The sequence below is a fragment of the Pogona vitticeps genome, chromosome 4 (assembly GCF_051106095.1).
Source record: "Pogona vitticeps strain Pit_001003342236 chromosome 4, PviZW2.1, whole genome shotgun sequence".
Lineage (NCBI taxonomy): Eukaryota > Metazoa > Chordata > Lepidosauria > Squamata > Agamidae > Pogona > Pogona vitticeps.
In genome coordinates this window covers 66,391,804-66,416,730 of record NC_135786.1, presented here as the reverse complement: position 1 = coordinate 66,416,730, position 24,927 = coordinate 66,391,804, and the positions used below count along the sequence as shown (strand labels likewise).

General features: G+C 39.5%; 1 protein-coding gene across 1 annotated transcript in view; it reads left to right on the top strand.

The window, feature by feature from the left end:
* Positions 1-24,927, top strand: part of LOC110076152 (BEN domain-containing protein 5) — a 1,026,237-nt gene that overhangs the window by 925,990 nt on the left and 75,320 nt on the right. The window contains exon 11 of the mRNA XM_020788091.3: positions 15,780-15,942. Within this exon, the coding sequence (XP_020643750.2) occupies positions 15,780-15,942 (163 nt within the window). The remainder of the gene's footprint in view (positions 1-15,779; positions 15,943-24,927) is intronic.

Below are 24,927 nucleotides of genomic sequence, written 5' to 3'. Positions count from 1 at the left end.
AAGCTTACTAGTTGGGCCTGGATGTAACTATGCCAGTAATGAGAAAAAGTATTTACTGTACTTGGCTGTTGATCTCTTCCTAAACAGTTTTGTGTAATGGAAAAACCTATATTTCCTTCCTGGATAGAAAAGAGTTGTTTGTCTTTTATTCTGTGAAGCAATGTACAAAGCAGTGGTTTAACAATTGGCATAGGAACTGTCTTTACTGATCAAAGTTTTGGTTGGGAATAGCTCTAGACTGAACAGTGCCTGCAACCAGAAGTGTTTTCTGCATTTAATTCTACTCACCCAGCTTTGGAATACTCCTTTTAGGTGTATTTGTAACCCATTCCACAACTCTGATTCATGAGTAGCAAGCATGATTTATCATTGTCATAGAAGAAAAGAAAGGTACTGCATGGATCTGACCATAATCATTCACATACTTTGCCAAATGAGCCCTATGAATAATTATAACAGAATCAGTAATATTAATGTGGTGCTACTCATGCATACCACTCTTAGTACATTTATATATGACAGTCAACTATTTATACAAGATCAACACTATGGTAAATGGAACATGAGAGAATTTTTAAACTCTTTGCTTGAACCCAAGCACCAGCTCCAATGCAACGAAAGCTGATGTTTGCCCATGACGGAGATTTCACCCTACCCATGTATGCCACAGGTCTAATTTCACCCTGCACCATGTAGTTGGTAATTTTTATGTTAAAATTCAGATGTGTTTGAGCCAATCACACAGTTAACATCATGCCAAATTCATCCTAAAATAAACACCATGAATAAACACCAGTCTTTGCTGCATTCTGATTTTCCTGGGTGAACAGATTACTTTCCAGTCACATCAAGACATCTCTGTTTTCTGTGATCAGTTCTGAAATAGTGCTCACCAGAGTCCCCTCAGTCTCCTCCTCACCCATGTCAGAAGCATATGTACTTGAAGAGGGGTTTCCACCAACCATAATGTTGCTTTGCACAGGAGAGATTTGCTTGGAATGAGGGCTGGTTGTAAACCCTTCCTTGAATATGATGGTGCTGCATGGTATGGATATGGAAGGCCATGTCTGGTGCTCTTTATAAATCTCTTTTCCAACCACAAGTATTTTGCTTTGCTAAAAATCACTTCTTTTAAGATGGCAGATGAGTAATCAAAAGCAACTGAGCACTTCAACTGAGCATTTCAAGAATCCATTAGCTCAGAGATAGTTAATTATGCAGTTTGTGTGATGGGAGCACAAGACACTATTTGCTCTGATCCTGGGAAAAAGAAACAAGTAAAGGCCTTTAGCAGATAATTGTATTTTCTCTCCAGTGTACCTCTCAGGACTGGTTGGCTTACTGAGATGCCTTGAGAAGACTGAATATTAGTGATTCCATTCTTAATTCCAGTTTGACTTGATATAAGGTAGCTTCCTATGTTTCTAACTGTGTTTCAGAGGAACAGAGCTTCCATGTAGGTTTGGCATTAGCCAAAATAAGACAAAATTAGTGATGCAAATTTCAGTAGGGAAAAGGTTTAACCATATTACAGTGGGGAAAAGGGTTAACCGTATCTTAATTCTGCCCCACTGAAATAACAGGACTAAAGATATTGCTCTTTGTTCATTCATTCTTATGCTCCTAGCTTCTTCTTTCAGGGTTGTTTGCATTATGAATGATTGTCAGGTACTTCCTATTCTTCTTTGCAGCTGCACTTCTTTTAGCCTTGGAAGGAACAAAAGAGCTGCATATAGCACAATCCAAATTCAGTGCATTATCTGATCTCGTGGCATATTGGAATATCTGACACAATTATAGTTCCTTGTAGTTTGTTATTTTATTATGGCATTTACAAGACTTTTATAACAATAATACATGATATTACTAAATTAATACTGCAACAAAATTAAACAGTAATTATAAGCTCTGAAACAATGAATGCTGTAAAATGACACAGTCACTTTATAGTGAATCATTTTAGCAGCAAGAGATCATCAAATCAATTGTTTTGATTGGTTAGTGGTTACTCTGTCAAATGTATGCTCTGACCATGTCATATAGTTATCTAAGGAAGTGACTACACTGACTGATAATGTGGGAAATGCTCTGGGAGTGGAATGGTCAGTCTTGCATTATTTTCCATTGACTACATTATGTAAAAGTCAATGGGAATCAGCCCAGAGTTTATTCCCTGAAACCTGTAGGCTTTTTATTCTGCTTCTGGAGCTTCTACTTTATTGGAATCAAATGCATTTGCATATGTTCAGATGGTGTGATCACTTGAGCCAATGTGGAAGGGTTTATATTCACTCATTCTGAAGCTATTCTAGCTAGCTGCTGCAGCAGTGAGATAGGCAAGGCAGCAGGGAAAATTGTTTCCTCTTGAATCCTCTTTTTCCTTCAACTGGTTCCTGGATCTCCTTCTTTCCCTTTTAAAAGCTTGCTGTCTAACATTTGGGGGGGGGCATGTTCAAAGTTTCAAATGAAAACCACCCACATTTTGCCACCAAAGTAAGATTTTTCTACTGCATTTTGTTTACCTGATAAACATTTCTTCTCTGGGATTTTCTTATATCACAATGCAATAAGAAAACACCCCTTTTTAAAAAAATATATACCAGAATCATATCTGGGAAGACAATCAGAGATTCCCTCCATCCCTCCCTTCTTGTTTTGTTCCTCTGCAATATATTTCTGTTAATCAGACATGCAAGAAGAATTTTGGGTCCAGTGGCAAATATTTTTGGTGGCCTCCAAAATAGAAGGCAGACTATTTTCTAAATGCACAGAGGTTGGTTTGCTCAGGAACAGTGGCCCTCTGGATTTTCCTGGTAAAATTAAACCAATTTGTCACATGATGCTATGTGAATCTAGTCATGTTACCCAAAGGGCTGTCTTCAAATTAATTTGTAGCCCCCCCAAAATAACAGAAAGAAAGAAATATCCACACAACTGGATTTTCTTGTTTCCTCTTTACCATTTCATGTACACATACATTGTTTAAAATGCCTAAAGGAAAGAAATCCCATGTGTTTTGAGATGAAACCAATTTTCTGAGTAATTTCTGTCCTGAAAAAAAAAACATACCACATCCCAGAAGGGATTTTGTTTTGTTTTGTTATATTCACATTCAGTGAAGACTCCAGTCAGAAAACATGTTGAGTTTTATACATATAAGAGACATGACTAAGTTTTTTAAATTCTAAATTTCCAGAACTTGCATAGGCAGGGTATAAGAAAGTGCTCTGGGTCCCTCCTCCCATTCTACCTCAACAAACATTCCTTAGCTAGTTTAACAAATATAAATCAACATCAGGCACTTAAAACAGAAAGTATGGAAATGTTCTTTCCATTCAAAGGGGTTTGAGGACTTTTTAATTCATCCCTTCCTAGCATGACTTTAAAATGCCATGGCCACACTTCAGAATGGTGATGTTACTCATGATATCTTACCTAGATCTGATTTCCTCTGACTTCCCTGTTCAAGGTGTTCAGATTTATTGCAACTTCTTTAGAAGGTTCTTACCTGCCTTACTATAGATTTTGGAAAATAACAGATGCTTACTTTCCTAACCTTAGCACAGTTGAGTTTATAAAGATCACCACCCACCTCTGTTTTCTAACAATCCCACTGATAGTTGTGTGGAATTTAAATAAGAATTTATCTTGCATTGGAAGATGTGAGACTTCATGTGGTGAGTTTTGTCTCTGATCCAATAAACAATTACAGCTGCTTGTCCACAAGCTTATTGATATTTGTCTGAAGGTTAAAATCTTTCTTAAAACCAGTTCTCTCACTTCTGCTTCTGGAAATGTTTCAAGACCTTCTACTTCAAAATTAAATATCTAAAAATCAAAGATTCAATTGCTGTGTTAGAGAAGCCTGCCAGATTTCCATAGATGTTTAATATTTCTAGCCTTTACTTATAAAGAGCTGGTAGGGCATTGAAGGCTGAATAGTAAAACTTGTTTTCTATTCCGTTTAAGAATTTATGAGTGTGACGCTGAGCTTATGACTATTAAATAAAGGTTACTAGTCTGGAGACTGGCAATAGACAAAAATAATTATTATTCACTGCTTAAGGAAATCCATTTAGAGAAAGCACATGAGAAAAGGAAGTCTCTACACTTATTTGTCATGCACTCAGGCTAACTTTTCCATCTAGCTAAAAATGGAGGAACCAATATATATATCACAGAGAAAATGAGGAAGGCAGCCTGTGAATAGCAATTTAAACATAATTCTAGAAAAGAAAAGTGGCGAAAACACAACAGCTATCTGTCTATATAACCCCCCCATCCCCAAGCCACCTGCTGCATGTACTGATGCAAGTTTTCCAGTTTGGGTTTTCCGAAATTCTGCAGGAATCTTATCTGGTGGGCTGGGCTAGGCAGTCCCCAAGCAACAGTTAATGCACTGTTGAAGTTTAAATACAATTTAAATAGAACTATCCTTCTGTTATTCAAGTAACTAACTCTGTTAGCTAACTTAATAATAATAATACACATCTTCCTTGAATTGCATGTATCTGAGCAGCACGGTTTTGATTATACATTACTTTTTTACCAACCAACCAACCAACCAGCCAGCCAGCCAGCCAATCAACCAATCAATGCTGTGCTGCTATTGGTCCCCAGGAAGTGGCCTGAGAAAGTGAGTCTCAGGCTTACTCAGCCCCTATCATTGGCAATGTAGTGGCTCTTGGTCTAATGTTGGGAAGATAACACAGGTCAGGGGAGAGGGGTGTGTGTGTGTGTGTGTGTGTGTGTGTGACAGAGAGAGAGAGAGAGAGAGAGAGAGAGAATATCAACTGTTTATGCTTTGTAGTTATATTTTCTCCTTCATGGACTGCTGCCTTCTCATAGTGAAGGAGCTTCAATAATTCAGAGATGCTATGGGCTATGCCGTGCAGGGACACCCAAGAGTGAGCAGAAGACAAGTACTAGTAGCTCCAGAGCTAACAAAGTGTTTGTGCCAAAGCCAAAAGGACACTCAGCTGCGCACATGCCTGGAAGTGAAAGGAAAGTCCGATGCTGCAAAGAAAAATACTGCATAGGAACCAGGAACATAAGATCTATGAACCTTGGGAAGCTGGATGTGGTCCAACAGGAGATGGCAAGAATTAACATTGACATTCTGGATGTCAGTGAAATGGACCAGAATGGGTGAATGCAATTCAGATGATTACCATATCTACTATTGTGGCCAAGAAGCCCATAGAAGGAATGGAGTAGCCCTCATAGTCAACAAAAGAGTGGGAAAAGCTGTAATCGGATATAGTCTCAAAAATGAAAGAATGATTTCAATATGAATCCAAGGCAGACCTTTCAAAATCATAGTAATCCAAGTTCATGCACTAACCACCGATGCTGAAGAGGCTGAAATTGACCAAATCTATGAAGATTTACAACACCTCCTAGAACTGACACCAAAGCAACAGCTAATAGAATTTGGTCAAGAGAACAAGCTGGTCACCACAAACACTCTTTTCCAACAACACAAGAGGCGACTCTACACATGGACATCACCAGATGGGCAATACTGAAATCAGATTGATTGTGTTCTCTGCAGCCAAAGATGGAGAAGCTCTATACAGTCAGCAAAAATAAAAAATAAAGAAAAGACTTGGAGCTGATTGTGGCTCTGATCATCAGCTTCTTATAGCAAAATTCAAGCTTAAACTGAAGAAAGTAGGAAAAACCACTGGGCTAGTCAGGTATAATTTAAACCAAATAGCTTATAAATACACAGTGGAAGTGAAGAACAGATTTCGGGAACTAGATTTGGTGGACAGAGTGCCGGAAGAACTATGAATAGAAGCTCGTAACATTGTACAGGAGGCAGCAACAAAAATCATCCCAAAGAAAAGGAAATGCAAGAAAGCAAAGTGGCTGTCCAAGGAGGCCTTACAAATAGGAGAGAAGAGAAGGGAAACCAAATGCAAGGGAGATAGGGAAAGTTACAGAAAATTGAATGCAAACTTCGAAAGAATAGCAAGGAGAGAGAAGAGGGCCTTCTTAAATGAACACTGCAAAGAAATAGAGGAAAATAATAGAAGGGGAAAAACCAGAGATCGGTTCAGGAAAACTGGAGATATTAAAAGAACATTTTGTACAAACATGGACATGATAAAGAACAAAAATGGGAGGGACCTCACAGAAGCAGAAGACATCAAGAAGAGGTGGCAAGAATACACAGCGGAATTATACCAGAAAGATCTGGATGTCCCTGACAACCCAGAGAGTGTGGTTGCTGACCTTGAGCCAGACATCCTGGAGAGTGAAATCAAGTGGGCCTTTGAAAGCATGGCTAACGACAAGACCAGTGGAGGTGATGGCATTCCATTGGAACCATTTAAAATCTTAAAAGATGATGCTGTTAAAGTGTTATAAATATGCCAGCAAGTTTGGAAAACTCAGCAGCGGCCAGAGGACTGGAAAAGATCAGTCTACATTCCAGTCCCCAAGAAGGGCAGTGCCAAAGAATGCCCCAACTACCATACAATTGCACTCATTTCACATGCTAGCAAGATTATATTCAAAATCCTACAAGGTAGGCTTCAGCAGTATGTGGACCGAGAACTACCAGAAGCACACGGTGGATTTCGAAGGGGCAGAGGAACTAGAGACCAAATTGCTAACATGTGCTGGATTATGGAGAAAACCAGAGAGTTCCAGAAAAACATCTACTTCTCCTTCATTGACTACACAAAAGCCTTTGACTGTGTGGACCACAACAAACAAGGTCAAGTTCTTAAAGAAATGGGTGTCCCTGATCACTTTATCCGTCTCCTGAAAAATCTGTATGTGGGACAGGAAGCAACAATTAGGACTGGATATGGAAGAACTGATTGGTTCAAAACTGGGAAAGGAGTATGACAAGGCTGTATATTGTTTCCCTGCTTATTTAACTTATATGCAGAATACATCATGTGAAAGGCAGGACTGAACAAATCCCAAAACAGAATTAAGATTGCTGGAAGAAGTATCAACAAGCTTAGATATGCCGATGATGCCACTCTGATGGGAGAAAGTGAGGAGAAATTAAAGAACCTCTTAATGAGGGCGAAAGAGAAGAGCGCAAAAAATAGTCTGAAGCTAAACAAAAAAACAAAACCCAAAAAAACCCCAAAATCATGGCCACTGGTCCTGGCACCTCCTGGCAAATAGAAGGGGAAGATGTTTACTTTCTTGGGCTCCATGATCACTGCAGATGGTGACAGCAGCTATGAAATTAAAAGGCGCCTTCTTCTTGGGAGGAAAGCGATGCCAAGGGAGAGACATCATGTCCAACTTTTTGTGACCCCATGGACCAGAGCACATCATGCCCTCCTGTCATCCACTGCCTCCCGGTATTTGGTCAAATTCATCTTCGTAGCTGAGATGACACTGTGCAACCATCTTGTCCTCTGTCCTCCCCTTCTCCTCTTGCCTTCACACTTTCTCAAAATCAGGTTCTTTTACAGTGAGTCTTCTCTTCTCATGAGATGGCCAAAGTATTGAAGACTCAGCTTCAGGATCTGTCCTTCCAGTGAGCACTCAGGGTTGATTTCCTTTAGAATAGATAGGTTTCTTCTCCTTGGATTCCAGGGGACTCTCAAGAGTCTCCTCCAGCACCACAATTCAAAAGCATCAATTCTTTGACGGTCAGCCTTCTTTATGGTCCAGCTCTCACTTCCATACATCACTACAGGAAAAACCATAGCTTTGTCTATGCGGACCCTTGTGCTCTGGTCCATGGGGTCACAAAAAGTTGGACATGACTTAACGACTAAACAACAACAAAAGTTATATTTTTGAAGGCATAAGAGTTATACAAGGATTTTGAGCTGCACAGGGGTCCGGCTTCTCTAGCCTCAGTGTTGTTGAAGGGAGAAGTGTGATTGCATGCTGTCAAATCAATTCTGGATATCCTTTCCAGGGTTTTCCAGATAGAGAATATTAAGAAGTGGTTTACCATTCCCTTTTTCTGGGGCCTTCCTGGGACCATGCAGCTTTCTCAAGGCCACATAGGCTACCTCTGCTTACAGGAGGTACAGTGGGGAATTGAACTCCCAACTTCTGGCTTAGCAGCCAGATGCCTAACTCAGTGAGCTATTCAGTCAACTGTTGGATAATTTACAGTAGTTTACTTCTGAAGTAAGGCTGGTGGTGACCATTGGGATTGGGATTCATTTGGTGAAAAGAAGGGCTGCATTTTGGGAATAGTCTCCCTAGGGCAATTTAGATGCCTGGCATATGTACTTTCAGGGACAAAGTCTTTTCTTCACCCAGGCTTTTTTAAGTCATTATATAAAAGCTAATTATGCATTCTATTCAAAAGTACCTGGTTCTGTCTCTCCTACAATTACTGGCCATCAATCTGCTGCTAGCAGGCTTAGGAGAGCAATGCTAAAGTTGGTCAAAGCATTCAAAAAGTTGTTACCAGCAGGTCTGTTGATCTTTGGCAGAAAATCACAAGAATAAAATAGTGGGCAGTTCACAGAGTATATCCCACTGTAAAACATCTCTTTCCCTCTCTCTTCTTCTTGTCATATTTTGCCTCATTTAATGGATGACTCATTTTGCCTTTGTCACAACTTTGATCTCTCTCCTCCTCCATCTTGATTTCTTACATACTTTATAGGAAAAGTCCCTGAGGTCTTTTTCAAATTGCTGGACTAGAGGTCAATGCCAGAAAATGGCAGAATAGTCTCTCATATTTTCCAAGTATTCCACTCAGCCTCCGCTCTTTTGATGTTTTCACCATGCCCAACTTTTAATATCTTGTTCTCTCAAAGTAGGATGGTGTGAGGCAGTTTTCAGATGATGTTGCTTAACTTTTTCTGCTTCTCACATTCTGCCAGAGTCATTTCATTACAGGATGACTGTGCAAAGCAAAACCTTCAGAAACATTATCTTTCATTTTCCCCCCCACAACCATAAAGGCTAAGGACTTTCCTTTTGCACATATATATTCTCAATTTGAGCCTTGACGAAAATATGTTTTAAATACCAAAATGTTGCTCTGAACTCTGAGAATTAATAGCAAATAATAGGAAACTGTATCCCATCCTCACAAAGCTGAAATTTAAAAGTAGCCCTTTTAAGTGCAATACAAACTCACGTTCCACTTTCTTTGGAATTAAACACTAGCTGTAATCCTTCTGCTTAGCATTGTAAGTCATCATTAGCTTTACGCTCATTCAATCCATGGAATTTATAGAGGGGTTGATATGTCAAATATCCACTCATTCAATCGGCCTACTCTAGTGCCACATACTATGCTAAGCAACAGTATTTCAGCCACTGTAGTTTGGTAATGGAAACTCTGGAGCAACATAATGAAATCTCTAGGTTAATGTGGGGGCAATTGATATATGCCTTGATCAGAAGATCTGAGTGCTGACATATTCAAGATTTGACCTGGTCAGAATTAAAGCCTAGTTTGACAGAGTCCCGGGCAAGGTGACCTCCAAGAGTTATCTTAACTGCAGAGCTGGAAGGGACCCTGTGGATCATTTAGTCCAACCCTTGTCAGGGAGGCACAGTGGGGAATCAAACTCCCAACCCTCTGGCTCTACAGCCAGATACCTAAACCACAGAGCTATTGTCTTGTTAAGGTTAACCCCCTTCATAGCGTCCTAGAGTTGTCTATTGGTGAATGGTGATAGGGACAGCCAGCTTTGGGTTGTGGAGGGAATGTATATTGGCACTGAGAGTGGCACAACTTCAACAGCTGACACCATCTTCCTCATCCTCAGGGCAACTGGGAGAGGCAGTTGCTGCTCCCAGTTCTCCCATATCAATACTTTGGAGTCCTTTCACCAACACATATGGGAGAGGGAAGCAATGAAGATGAGCAAAGTACTACTCATACGTTACCAAAAAAGATGACAAAAGATGACACTGGTTTGCATAAAGCTGCATGTACTGATTGATTGATTGATTGATTGATTGATTGATTGATTTACTTTTATTTATTTATTTATTTATTTATTTATTTATTTATTTATTTATTTATTTATTTATTTATACCTACCCCATCTATCTGGCCGATATGACCACTCTAGGTGACTTCCAAACATGTAAGAATACAATAACTTATACATATAACAAATAAAGATATCAACAATATACTATAAATGATAAACAATAGGCAATAAACAATAAGCAATTCTTCAAGATGGCAATATGACAAAAATAGATAAAGAAAAGAAAGAAAAAAATTAAGTGTTATCTGGAGGGAAAGCCTGCTTAAACATCCAAGTTTTCAGATGGGTCTTAAAAATACCCAGCAACGGGGCCTTGCGAATCTCTGAAGGCAGGTTGTTCCAGAGGCGAGGAGCCACCGCCGAGAAGGCCCGCTTTCTTGTTTTTTTCCTTTCGGGCCTCCCTCAGCATCAGGCTCCTCAGCCTCACCTCCTGACTCGATCGAATGATCCAGGTAGTTCTTGGTGGGAGTAGGTGTTCCGTCAAGTATCGAGGCCCTAAACCGTTTAGGGCTTTATACGTAAGCATCAACACTTTGATTTGTACATCCCTTTTCAGAACTAGCGATGATTTCTGTGAACAGAATCACCATGCATCTCCTTTGAGTGGGGAAGGCAGGGATCTGTGTGCCTGCTAAGTCTGCTATCCGGGTGCTGTCAATTGTGAAAGGGCAAATTTCTCACCAATTTAGACTGTTAAATCAGTCTTGGACTGGGTAGTTCTTTAAACGGAGGACATCTTCAAAAGGAGAACAGGCAGCTCTTCAAATAGAGGACTGCCTTTTCTATATAAACATGTGGCCAGCATTATAAGAAGAAAGACAGGGGGTTCCCATCGCACAGCCCCAGACTTACAAAGGGAAATGTTGGTTCATTTACAGAAGAAAGGTGGTGGTACGTTGATTGATGTGTGCCACATCCATATATGGTGCATTCTGTAGCATTTGTTCCACACAAGGCACAGACTGGTTACTTACCCCTTTTTTTCACTAACCATTCTCTAAGCCATACGATTTAGGGCAAGGAATAAGATCTCTCTACTGTTAAGGAATAACAGAGTCCTGGAAAGTAACTTTTTTAAATTACTTCTCCTACAGTAAAGTCTAGAAATGTAACTTCTTGAGGTTGTGTTAAAAATTAAACAGTATTAGAAAGGACTAATTATGTAGTTGCATGTTCTCAAATTGCTTTTAAGTTATAGAGATCCTAACAGGGTGTTTAATGTATGTAAGATGTTCAAGGAGTGATTTACCATTGCTATCCACCATGAGATTCCACAGCCAAAATTGGGATTTCAACCCAGATCTCCTAAAACCTAGTCAGACACTTTTCTACACCATACTGGGGCAATCTTCAGCTCAAACTGAGGGGTATGTTACTGAATAAAACTTAAGGAAAATAGCTGAAGAATTCTGTTTACTAGCAGGAAACAAAATTCCACTCATTCTTAATAAATCTGCAAATTTATTTGAAGACAATGAAATGAAACAAGACCAGAGCCTTAATATTACCTGAATAAAACAGCAGGCATTTCTGAACGACTGTCTCCCTGTATACCTCATTTATCAAGAGCTGCCCATGAATTCAAAGGTGTCTGTTATCTCTCAGGTCCTCCTTGCAAGTGACAGGATTTGTTTGTGGGCTTTTCCCCTCTTTCAAAATCACTTTTATACCCCCATCTTCTCAGGCTCTGATCCCTGGCAGCAATGGCATAGCATGAACGAGCATATGTTCTAGCCTGAAAAGACAGCTGGCTTCAGGGGGTTGTGATGGGCACAGGACGTCTTTTATTGCTTTGTCAGTAGCTCACCTGCAGTTCAGGCAAAGAATTCACTCTGCTTTGTTGCTGTTATACTTTCACAGTAGGATACAAATTCATTCCCGACTTTTGTCACAAAATACTGCCTTGCCCAAGGTTGGATGCAGAACTAAAGGCTTAGATGTCGCGCGGGTTGACTGCCCAGACAGTCTAAACTCTCTCCCAATTAGTATACAAATTAGAATATATAATGTAATGTCGACTGAACATAAAAATCATTCCCTCAAAGGATATGGAGTCTAAAATGTGCCACAGGAGCAAGACATGAAGGCCATAGCAGCTTTGGAACTTGACCAAGTATATTAGGAACCTTGGGTAATATACACTATCCAAAGATATCCCCACTGAACAGCAACATGAGCTCTGAGTTCTTTCGCTGCACAGAAACAGTAATACAGCGGTGCCTCAACTTACTAACTTAATTGGTTCTGGAATTCCGGCCGTAACTCGAAATGGTCGTAAGTCGAAGCACCATTTACCATATGAATGCATTGAAATGCAATTAATCCGTTCCAACCAAAGAACAAAATCACACACACACACACACACACACACACACAAACAAAAAAAACCCACTGCAAGACCCATCAGAAACGTGATTAATCTTTTCTGGCCGAAGGGGGGGGGGGGAAGAAAAGCAAACAAACCATTCAAGACCCTTTGGAAATGCAAAAAAAAAAAAAAAAAAAAAAAAAAAAGCAAAGCAGAAAGCAAACAAACCTCACAAGACCCATTGGAAATGGGGGGAACCCAAAAAGGAAACAAACCCCACAAGACCCATTGGAAATGAGGGAAAAAACACCAAAAAACAAACAAACCCTGCACAACCTATCATAGCATGGAAACATAATCTCTACCACCCAGCCCAAAACCACGCTGCAAAACCCACCCAGAACAGTTTTTCAAAAGTGGAAAGTGACACCTTACCTTACCAGCAGTCCAAACCCTCCTTTGATCGCATAGTGTCTAACCGTCGGGGCGAAAGAGCTAAAAAGAAGCAGGCTCTTCGCCTACCAATGGTTAGCAATTTGAACTCCCCACCTTTCCCCCCTGCCTTTTTCTGTTTGTAACTGGAAGCTCCAGTCGCAAGTCGAAGCACAATTTTGCAGACGGAGCTTGTCGTAACTCAAAATGGTTGTATGTTGGGACGTGTGTAAGTTGAGGCACCACTGTATTTCTTCAATATGCAGTACTTTTGACATGCATCTGACATGCTTTGGTCTGGTAAATGGTATAACACCAACTCAGCTTTAAGATTAGTTTTATGCCTTTAAGTCAGAAGTACTTATAAGTTCTGACTTCAGAGTAAGAGATATTTAAGGAGTGGTTTTATTTATTGTTTATTCACGTTATTATTTAACTGAAACATCCAGTGGCCTTGTCACTACTATGGACGGGTTCCAGCAATAAAAGAAACGTAAGGAAAACAGCCAAATCCCATGAACAATATCCAAAGAAGGACAGACAGATGAGGGAAGATGATGAAGGAATAATTTTGAGATACAGTATAACACTCAAGGAAACATGAATGAAGGTTAAACCAGACATTAAGAGGAATATGTATTCCTGGAAATTAGCCCATTTTTCTTTCCCACAATGGGATTTCCTCAGAGATGCATGCCTCAGCAATCAGACTTGCAAATCAAATCCATTTTACCTTCAAATGATCAATCACAAAACAAAACTTGCTAAATGAAATTGGTGAGGAAAGTCACAGACAATGACAAACAGTAATGTTACAAAATTAATTAGAGCTATATTATCAAGGGTCAATATGTTGTTAAATTAACATGCTGTAACTTGTTACGTCTCCTTCATGGATTGCTGCCTTGTTGTGGCGAAGGAGCTTGAGTAACTCAGAGAAGCTATGGGCTATGCCGTGCAGAGACACCCAAGATGGACAGGTCGTGGTGGAGAGTTCTGTCTAAACGCAGTCCACCTGGAGTAGGAATTGGCAAGCTACTCCAGTATCTTTACCAAGAATACTCCATGATCAGAAACAAAAGTCTAAACGAAGGAATGGAGTAGCCTTCATAGTCAACAAAGGAGTGGGAAAAGTTGAAATGGGATACAATCTCAAAAATGATAGAATGATTTCAATACGAATCCAAGGCAGACCTTTCAACATCACAGGAATCCAAGTTTATGCACTAACCACCAATGCTGAGGAGACAGAAGTTGACCATTTTTATGAAGACTTACAACACCTTCTAGAACTGACAACAAAGGAAGATGTTCTCATTATAGGGGATTGGAATGCTAAAGTAGGGAGTCAAGAGATAAAACGAACAACAGGGAAGTTTGGCCTTGGAGTTCAAATTGAAGCAGGGCAACGTCTAATAGAGTTTTGTCAAGAGAACAAGCTGGTCATCACAAACACTCTTTTCCAACAACACAAGAGGCGGCTCTACACATGGAAATCACCAGATGGGCAATACCAAAATGATTATGTTCTCTGCAGCCAAAGATGGAGAAGCTCTATACAGTCAGCAAAAACAAGACCTGCAGCTGATTGTGGCTCTGATCATCAGCTTCTTATAGCAAAATTCAAGCTTAAACTGAAGAGAGTAGGAAAAACCACTGGGCTAGTCAGGTATAATCTAAACCAAATCCCTTAACAATACACAGTGGAAGTGAAGAACAGATTTCGGGAACTAGATTTGGTGGACAGAGTGCCGGAAGAACTATAAATAGAAGCTTGTAACATTGTACAGGAGACAGCAACAAAAATCATCCCAAAGAAAAGGAAATGCAAGAAAGCAAAGTGGCTGTCCAAGGAGGCCTTACAAATAGGAGAGAAGAGAAGGGAAACCAAATGCAAGGGAGATAGGGAAACTTACAGAAAATTGAATGCAAACTTCCAAAGAATAGCAAGGAGAGAGAGGAGGGCCTTCTTAAATGAACACTGCAAAGAAATAGAGAAAAATAATAGAAAGGGAACACCCAGAGATCGGTTCAGGAAAACTGGAGATATTAAAAGAACATATTGTACAAACATGGACATGATAAAGAACAAAAATGGGAGGGATCTCACAGAAGCAGAAGACATCAAGAAGAGGTGGCAAGAATACACAGAGGAATTATACCAGAAAGATTTGGATATCCCAGACAACCCAGATAGTATGGTTGCTGACATTGAGCCAGACATCCTGGAGAGTGAAGACAAGTGGGCCTTCAAAAGCATGGCTAATGACAAGACCAGTGGAGGTGATGGCATTCCAATTGAACTCCATGATCATTGCAGATGGTGACAGCAGCCCCGAAATTAAAAGACACCTGCTTCTTGAGAGGAAAGTGACGACAAACCTCAATAGCATCTTAAAAAGCAGAGACATCAACCTTGCCAACAAAAGTCCACATAGTCAAAGCTATGGTTTTTCCTGTAGTGATATATGGAAGTGAGAGCTGGACCATAACGAAGGCAGATCGCCAAAGAATTGATGCTTTTGAATTGTGGTGCTGGAGGAGGCTCTTGACTGTCCCCTGGACTGCAAGAAGAACAAACCTATCCATTCTAAAGGAAATCAACCCTGAGTGCTCACTGGAAGGACAAATCCTGAAGCTGAGGCGCCAGTACTTTGGCCATCTCATGAGAAGAGAAGACTCCCTGAAAAAGAGCCTGATGTTGGGAAAGTGTGAAGGCAAGAGGAGAAGGCAATGACAGAGGATGAGATGGCTGGACAGTGTCATCGAAGCGACCAATATGAATTTGACCCAGTTAGCACTCATTAAGTGACAGTTCTGATATACTGTGATTATACCTTAATTATTTGCGAAAGGAATTACTTTCTTAGAAATAAATAATTGTTTATAACTAGCTACATCATAGCTCTGTAGAGGGGAGAGTAGGAGGACAACAGTTTGTGGAACTTTACACCCATCTAGTTCACCAGTTGTCACAAGTGTGATTTTGGAGTGGGCTATTTCTTGACAAATATCTTTTAGTCCTTTTTTAATTTTGTGCCAGAAGCCTCACTTGAATTACCTTCTCATCTTCTTCCTGACAGTCAAGCACTTCCTTCAATCGAGACGCTGTTAAGGCAGGGACAGGACGTCGCTTCCTTGGTGGGTTACTGGATGACACCTCTTACTGCTACACCCTGGAAGTCTCCTTCTACAGTTACATAGTTGGAGGGACTGCTTCTACAGTTCCCTATACAGAAGAAGCATGTATCCTTTAAAGATTGATTTCTTTGCTCTTCCATGATTGGAGACTCTAAGGTAATCAAAGTCTTTTTGAAAATCATAAACTGAGTGTCATGAATTTGTTAACTTAAGGAGTACAGTGGGACCTTTGGAGCAGTGTGAAATGGGGTGATGGGGGCTGCTGGGAGAATGGACTTTTGCCTTGATAATCCACAATGCCCCCTCTCCAATTTTTGCCTTATCTCTCATTGTGGATGCCTTCCCAACACTGAGAGAGGCTTTTCTTGGGTCACAGGAGCTGCTATGCTGGAGGGAGAAAAGGACATAGAAAATGTTCCTCCCATGATCCTCCTTTAGTTAACTTATCTTAAAATGCAAAACCTTTCTGTGCCTCCTTATGCTTTTATAGCTTTTACGACCGTATGTTATAGACCGTATTTATATTCTCCTTGAGAACAGTTATATAATCTTTTGAATGTTTACTGTGAAAGTTTGCTTCTGATGACAAGTGTTGAATTTATTATGTCCTGAACCTCTTTTGAGCCTTGGACTGAGTTGTCAAAAGCAATTTTAGCCTGGTGAGGAACATGCCAGGCATTGATTCCAGTATGACTGTGCTTTCCTTTATTGTATATTCTCTCCATGATTTACATCTCATGCTTGCTCAATTCTCGGTTAAAAATTGTCCTTCCTTTTATTTCCTTTGTGTGTGGAGGGAGTGGGGGAGTGGGTTGGCATCTTTATGTCTGTGCAGGATCAACCTGTCTTATGCAGATGGAGCTATATCATTCTTCCTTCATACATCATTGCCATCAGGCAGCCAGAGCAGAAAATAAGTTGTAGAGAGCAATGATTATCTTTGGTGATGATGTGCAGAAAGGCTGAGACTGCAGTTTGATTTCCATAAGCATGGCTGACCCTGCTGTGCTAAAAGTAACACAAGTTTGTTGCGATAGGAAAAGGCAGCAAATGGGGACATAATCCATGTTTAATGCTTCAAAATCTTACCATGCATGCATGTAATTTTCCCTTCTTTCTCCCAAAAAAGGCACCCTACCTTCTCCTGAATTACATTACAGTAGGCCATCATTCTTTGCATATTTCTTTGCATCATTCTTTGCATACAACTTCTGTATACTGATTTAGAATGGACAGAGGTAGGGATTTGGAAACAATGGTTGGAAGTCATCACTGGAGAAGATAAATGAGCCAAAACTTGACAAGACACCTTGAAGAAGAGGTCTGAAGCCCTACGAGATTCCTTGCTCCTCATGAGGCAGCAAAAGGAGTTCTCTTTTTTTAAAAAAATTAAAACCTCCTTAATTTGTACGAACCGTTTCAGAGCACAACCAGTGTTCTTCCACTTTGAGAAGAAAGTACACGAGCACAGCAAGCACAGAGTGACTGGCAAATGCTACCTCCATCTTTGAAATTCTTCAAACCCAATACAACATAGGAACAGCCATTGCCATGTTGGGCTTTCATTAGTTGCATCAATGCATTATTTGCAGAATTCTGTTTAATTTCAGTGAAGGGAATGTCCTCAGTCTTACCAGTCTGCCATTTTACAGGGCAATGGCAATACTGTGCAGTTCTTCACTCCTTCATACGGCATAAGAGAATACTTACATCCCTATGTTTGAATACTAATACATGATAAATTCCAGATCTTCTGGAATATATGTATTTAGCTAGTAGATAAATTGGTTAAAGACATGCTAACTAGGCATATGCATTCATTTTTTGGGGTGTTGTGAGTTTTTTTTTTAAAAAAAATCTAAATCCTAGAATTCTCCACACTTGCCAGACAGATACCTGTCTATTTATCTGACTTTAGGCAGAGCATGGAACATTATTTAAAAAAAAAAAAAAAAAAGGAATCAATTGCATTGTTCGTTACTTCTTGGCAGCCAACTTATTATTATCATTATCATTGCTTCGGTAGTGGCATAGTCCATTGTGGCATTCATTGTTAACATGCTATGCTGTCCTTAACACAGTAGAAAGAATAGAAAGGAATACTCTTTAGTTCCTATAGTTGCCAATTCTGATATTGCACCTTGTAAATATTTGCAAAAAGATAGAGGACAAAAAACCAAGGAATACTTCTCTTGCCACTTAGGATAGATAAGGGAATGGCATGAAACCTGACGAAAACATTTCCTCATAAAAAAAGCATATAAAAATGCCTTTAAAAGACCTTTAGAAGTAATTTTTGCTGATAACTACAAATGTTGTCGTGACTAGCTTATTTGTTACCCAGATAACTAGTTGTGTGTATTGTGTTGATGTGTAACTAGTTCCTTTCCAGTTTTGATTTTATGTTGTTCTTTAAAATATTTTATAAAGATATGAATCTTAAGTGACCCTAACTAATCTGCCTTCTTTAAGAAAAGCTGGAAAGAAAAGAAGTTGTAAAGAAAAGGGGGGATCCCTCTCCTTGCCCCTCTTGTCTACTCCCATTTCCAGGAGGAAGCTTTCTTTTCTCCCTCTCTCTCTTAAAGGTGTAGTGCAAAGGAGAAGAGGAACAAAGGACTTTTTTAATTTCCTAGTTACCCAACATACCCACTTAATGATGTTTGTTTGTTTGTTTGTTTGTTTTTTATTTAATAAACATCATTAAGTGGTTAAGCTGTCTGTTTAAGTCACTAATGATATTGGGAGACTGAAACCATATGGGAAATTAAAAGCAGTCTGCTCCACTTTGAATAGCTCACAGTGACTGCACATTCAAGAAACAAACCAAAATGAAACAGTCATATCCACAGTTAAAAAAGAGTAGCCCCTGACAGGGATTCAGAAAGGTGTGTCTAGGAATGCTCTGTACACAGGCTGGTTTGCTCTAGCAAATGTGTCATCTGATGCGGTGAAAGGAGTAAACCAGCTCATCCCCACTGTGGACTAAACAGCAGGTCAAGTGTCCATTTAGTCACCCTCTAAATAAACTATATTAAACGCTGGTAGTAAACAGTGGCTTCTCCACAGAGCATAAAGACTAGTGCTTCTTCTGTGGAAAAAGGTGGTGTCTCAGATAATCTGGTACTGAACTGTAATGATAGGTGAGGGAAATTTTGAGACTTCTTAGGAAAAAAAAGATATTGGAATGAACACAAAAGTTACTCCCTGAGTCAGGAGCTATACTCAGATCATCCTTTTTTTAATCTAAGAAATCAGTATCACTGTCAAATCCTTCTAACTTCTCAGGAAAAAGCCTTTAAAGTCCATAATACAGTGACATTTTTTGTTGCTCATGTTTTTAAGTAGTGGCAACACAATTTAATGTATTATATGGAATCCCCCCCCCCCATTTATTTAAACTGGTTGTCTTTAGCAGATAACATGTCAGCATACAGACAGGAACATGTCGGCACACAGAAAGACACATACCAATTTTGAAAGTCAAGAAAATATGCCATGGTAACCAAACCATTGCCAATTAAAAAGGATCTACGCTAGTTAAACTGTGGCAGTTCTATGTAGGCTTGCAAGCTAGTAATTCAATAATATTGCTGTTTGGCTTTTTAAAACCATCTTGGGCCGAGGGAAGTGTTTTCTAATTAACTCTGTGGGGAAGAGCCCATTTGTAATGAACTGTACTTTTTCCAAGCAAAAGTTACAGTTTGATGGTTTTCACTCAAACAATATTTGACTATTTTTGACTCTTATTTATTGGCTCTGATGGATGTCCACTGTAAAACCAGTGGGCTGTATCCAGACCAAGGCTGTCACATTTAAGTTCTATTGAAACCATTGTGGAAGTGCGACTAATGGGAGTCCTATTGATTTCTGTGCTATCTATCTTGATCCAACTCAATGGATTGTACTCTAGTGAAAATGTGGGAACAGGAGGCAGTAACGGTCTCTAATAGCTGTGAACCATAAGAATAAGACTCAATGATGGTTCTCCCATTTAAGTATGCACAATGAAATTTGCTTTGCCTTTTTTGCTAATAGGGAATGTAATTGTGGATTCTTATGAAAATGAGGGGCTGGATTTTTAAGCTTTCTTAAGAATTTTAGTCTTCCTGACCACAACATAAACTGGCATTCTTTTCTTTTGGCCTGTGCGCACTAGTGACTATTGACTACTTAATTATTGAAGTAGTTACAAATTTGTTATACCTTGGTTCAGTCATCAATCCAAAGGGAGACTGCAGCCATGAAATCAGAAGAAGACTGAGGCTTGGAAGGACAGCAATTAAGGATATATTTATATATATACACATACACATATACATATACATATACATATACATATACATATACATATATATACACATATACATATACATATACATATACATATACATATACATATACATATACATATACATATATATAAAAATCAAATGTAAGGATGCATCACTGGAGATCAAGACCAAGATCATACACACTGTTGCATTTCCACTCACCATGAATGAGTGTGAAAGTTGGACAGTAAAGAAAGCTGACAGGGGAAAAATGATTCATTTGAAATATGGGGCTGGAAGAGACCTTTGTGGATAACCTGGACTGCCAGAAAGACAAACAAGTGAGTCCTAGAGAAAACCCTGAGCTATCTCTTGAGGCAAAAATGATGAAACTGAGGTTGTCCTACACTGAGCTTATCATGAGAAGGCAGGATTTTCTTGAAAAGATAATAATGTTGGGGAAGGCAGCAGGAAAAGAGGAAGATGGATTGGCTCCCTAAAAGAAGCCACAGGAATGTTGAGGACAGGGCATTTTGGAGATAAATAATAATTTGTTGGGTGGTGACTTGATAGCATGTAACATCAACAGCAACACTAGTGACTTCTAAGTAAAGAACACTGCCCATTTGACTAGTTTTAAAAATCAAAACTGAATTTGTTTGCTTTTTAAAAATCAGACAAGCTGATTTCAGATCAAAGGAAGAAAACAGCACATTTTCACTATGCATGGGATATAGTGATATAAAGGTTTTCCATTTGCTTTAGGCAGAAGAACAAAAATGAGAAGACACACTGTAAATCTGTTAGGCTTTTTAAAATACGGTGACAAATAAGAGCATAGTCATCTTCTCTTTTTGTTCTCTAAGCCTGTATTGCTCCCCCACTCACCTCAACTTTCTATTATATATAAACAAATTGGGAGAAAACTAAGCAGATGGAACTGATAGGTAAATTCAAGACTGTTCAGGGAACCATAAAAATGCTATTAAACCTATAGTTAAAATAATTCTTTGGTAAATGTTAAGATCCTATTAGGAACACTTGCTAAACTTAAGTGCAAGGAAAAGGGCAATTCCAAACCGAAAGGCAGTGGACTGAGTGCAGGGCTTAAAAGATACTAGCCTTCTAATAAAAGTTGTCTGAGAAGAGCAAAGTTAATGACCATGTTAGGCTGACCACATCAGACCAGAGAATTAGCTTAGCAGCTGGTTGAAGATGTATCTGCCTTTTTCAAACTCTTCAAGTGCAAATGAAAAACCAGGGGAGGGGATGAATACCTGAATGACACACCAGGGACAATGTGCTAGCTGTAACATGGCTGTGCATCACTCTTTCTACTGGTTGTTCTGCCAGGTTTCAGTGTTACAAATGCAATTACAGAACAAAAACTGTTGCTGCAGCATATGTGTGCGTGCCTCTGTGTTGTACCAGTTGTTCCCATAATAAAAACCCTGCCAGTTCAAGACCAGATTTAAGGAGATCTCAGACTGGCTCAAGCTTTACAATAGCAAGAAATGGGAAACCAAGGCTCATGCCTTAAAAGATGCTACCTGGTTAGGAATGATACTGTACTTTCTTACAATAAAGCCTCCACGCTCCCACACTGTGCTTTAGTCTTTCACAGCCAAATTCAAATGCAATCTGCATTCTGCAAAGAGAGCCTGCAAGAGATTTCACCTCATTCAGAGTCTTATGAAGCAGTGGAGCTTTGCTAGAAGGATCCTCCAATGTTTGTTTGTTATTAATAAATGGAGCAAGGGGAAGCCAGAACAATACTACCGTCCACTTGCTCCACTTACTAAGTTTATAACAATATCAGCCTACTGAGCCATTAGTAAGATCTCAGTGACCGGACTTGACCCCTCCTCTCTCAGACTTATATTCAAACTAAAACAAAAAGCATTATTATTTCTAGGACTATGTTTCAGTATAGAAATGTTTCCTTGTGATGAACTCGCAGGTGAAGTATACCAATCTCCGTGGCTATATCATTCCTAGATGTGTCTCTGCATAGTTCTTTTTTAAACTTCTCATTAAAGATTCAGTGGGTCTCTTTGGGATGGCATGCTTTCATAGTTGAAGCTAATATAGCCTCTGTCATTTGAATTCAAAAGATCTGGGGAGACTGCATTCCTACTTCTGTACATATATCGCAAAAGAATGCAACCAATTTTGATTTTACTTAGTAATAATGCTCTGATTTTTCACTTTTGCTTTGTAGTCTCCAGAGGTTTTAAATAATATGGGCAAAATTTTGGTAGGTATGGTAGGCTTTCCTCTCTCTGACCTACATCTTTTAGAACACAAATAGAGAAGTTTGAAGAGACAAATTGAATTCACTTTCAGTTTAGCAAGGGAAGTTCTAATGAATGGAACATATCTGGCATACTTTTCTACTAATAAATAGCTCCAAGAGCAGGGTTTATTTCACAGACATCCTTCCTTCTCTGTTTTTTGGTCAAATGTAATTAGTCCTTTGCCTTGAGCATCATGCACCAAATGGCATAGCTTCTCATACAGAGTAAAACCTAGGTCCCCTTATTCATATTGAAGGTATAGTCTTGAAATCCTAGTTTAGCAAATTTTAGCTTTTGAATAGTAAGAGTTCCAGAATTCAGAATCTGGATATTATGTTGAAATGTGCACACCTGGCTCAGAAGTCCCAGGTTATTACCGTCGTATTCAGATATTTTGAATTTGAAGGTATGAACGCTACTTTCCCCATTGTTCCATTCTATATGTAACCATCACCCAATCTGAAGAGTCAATGAAGAAAACCTCGGAAAACACATGGAAAATGTGTGGGAAAATGTGTACATTAGAGAAAAGTATATGTTTCCATCTGAGAGAGGAAAAGTAAATAAATCTTGCAAAATGATATGTACAGAGGATAGAAGTAGAATGTGAGAGGGATTTGGAGAAGCTCATTTCACACCTGAAGTTAGACATTCAAGAACGACATTGGTTTATTTTGTGTGTGTGTATGTGTGTGGTGTTCTCACATCTATATTGGCATTGGGAAAGTAATGTGTGAAACCAGTGTCTCACTAGTCATTTAAGACCTTTCCCTCATACAACAATTTGAAATGTATCCATAAGGTCTGAGACACTGCAATGAATGACATTTGTATTTTCCCTTTGTGTCCAGTTTTCCAAACTAAGACCCTTCTCACTTTCTTCTTGTTGCTTAATGTTACACCTTCCCTTTCTTTTGAGGCAAAACTCCCTGCTTTGGTTCTATTTTCATAGCCTTCCTGGAAGACAACATTTATTCAGCCCAGGGCCAGGGCAAGTGAGAATCTTGAGAACTATCAATATTTTTCTTGAGATGATAAATGGCCTGCCAATAAGCCAAGGCAGCTGCTAGCTCTGTCTGAGAAACATACCTTCAGCCTCATTTTGTCCGTGCCTGGCTTATTTATGTGCCTGCTTTAAACACTTCAGCTGAATAAACTGAATGAACCTTTCGGGTTGTTGTCCTAAAACAGAAATTTCAGTTGCATGTAGGTCACAACAATTGAGAGGCTCCCCAGTGAATAAACAAAGCTACTAATGTGAAAGCAGCAGATAGCTGGACATGGAAGCTGCTGTATTGTAGGGCTTTATAGCAGGGAAGGGAGTAGAGCCCTGTCAACTCAGAAATAACTTATAAAACCATGGATAGGCATTCTACCCACATGAATATGCTAGGCTAGTAACTATGGAGACTAATTTCCAAGGCAGTTCCTCAGTGCAACAGGAGGGGGGGGGAAGAGGAGAGACATATCTGGTCAGGGCATGATAATTAATTAGTATAATCTGTCAAGAAATGCCTGCCAACTAAGTCAAATGTCTATTTACCTACCAGTTTCTCCTTCCAATTTTTGAAATTTCAGACAAGCTGTAAAACAAAAACAATAACAAAGGAAAAGGGAAAAAATAGGGTGCGTCATGAAACTCCTAGCGAAGAGACACACACATGTTGTGAACTGTGTTTGAATTGATTGGTCATGAACTGTGAAGGCCGGCTCTCAAATAAATAAATAAATAAATAAATATTTGAACCCATAGGCATAATTGGAAATGCAACACGGTGTCATACTTTTTATGACATGATCACCATTTCATCTTACGGCGTGTCTGAAAGAGGGCAGGGGGGAGAGAGATGTGCACTGGCATTCTGACCTAGTCTGGGTGTAAATAAAAACACATAGATCGGTGCCTAACCTGCTCTGTGTCTTCTTGAAAACACTCCAACCTCATCTTTATCTCTGTTTGTGCCGGTATATGTGTGTTTCCAGATCTCCATTAAAAAAACAAATATTTCTTCAAATGGCTATGGCTTGGGTGAGAAGTGACATATCACAGTTGGAATTATTTTGAGCAGAATTATTCACCCATTTCCAGTACAGAGAACACAAGAAAAAGAGAAGCAGGAGGCAGCTTTTATGAACCTTTCCAGTGAAACCCACCATAGTAACAAAAGACAAACCCAAAGGGAGAGGAAGAAGAGGAACACCCTAGAATTGAAGCTCTGACCTACCCACAAGAATGCAGGACACTCAGGGCTCATAGTCTTTTAAAAGAGGAAAAATGCAAAAACCCAGCAATATACTATCACAATGAAGTCCTTCACTTTGCCCTGTAGAAATTGTGCAGAATGGCTGCTACAGCCTGGTGATCTCACTTAGTGAGACTTCCTAGTGCCTCAGCAGTTAATAATATGCAGGAGAGGGCTTGAGCTGTATTGTGGTGGAGATTGGGTCAGCTGCCATTCTCCTTCTTTGGTGCCAACTTGGTCATCCTAATCTTGTGTTTAAAATTTCCTTTCCTTTCATGG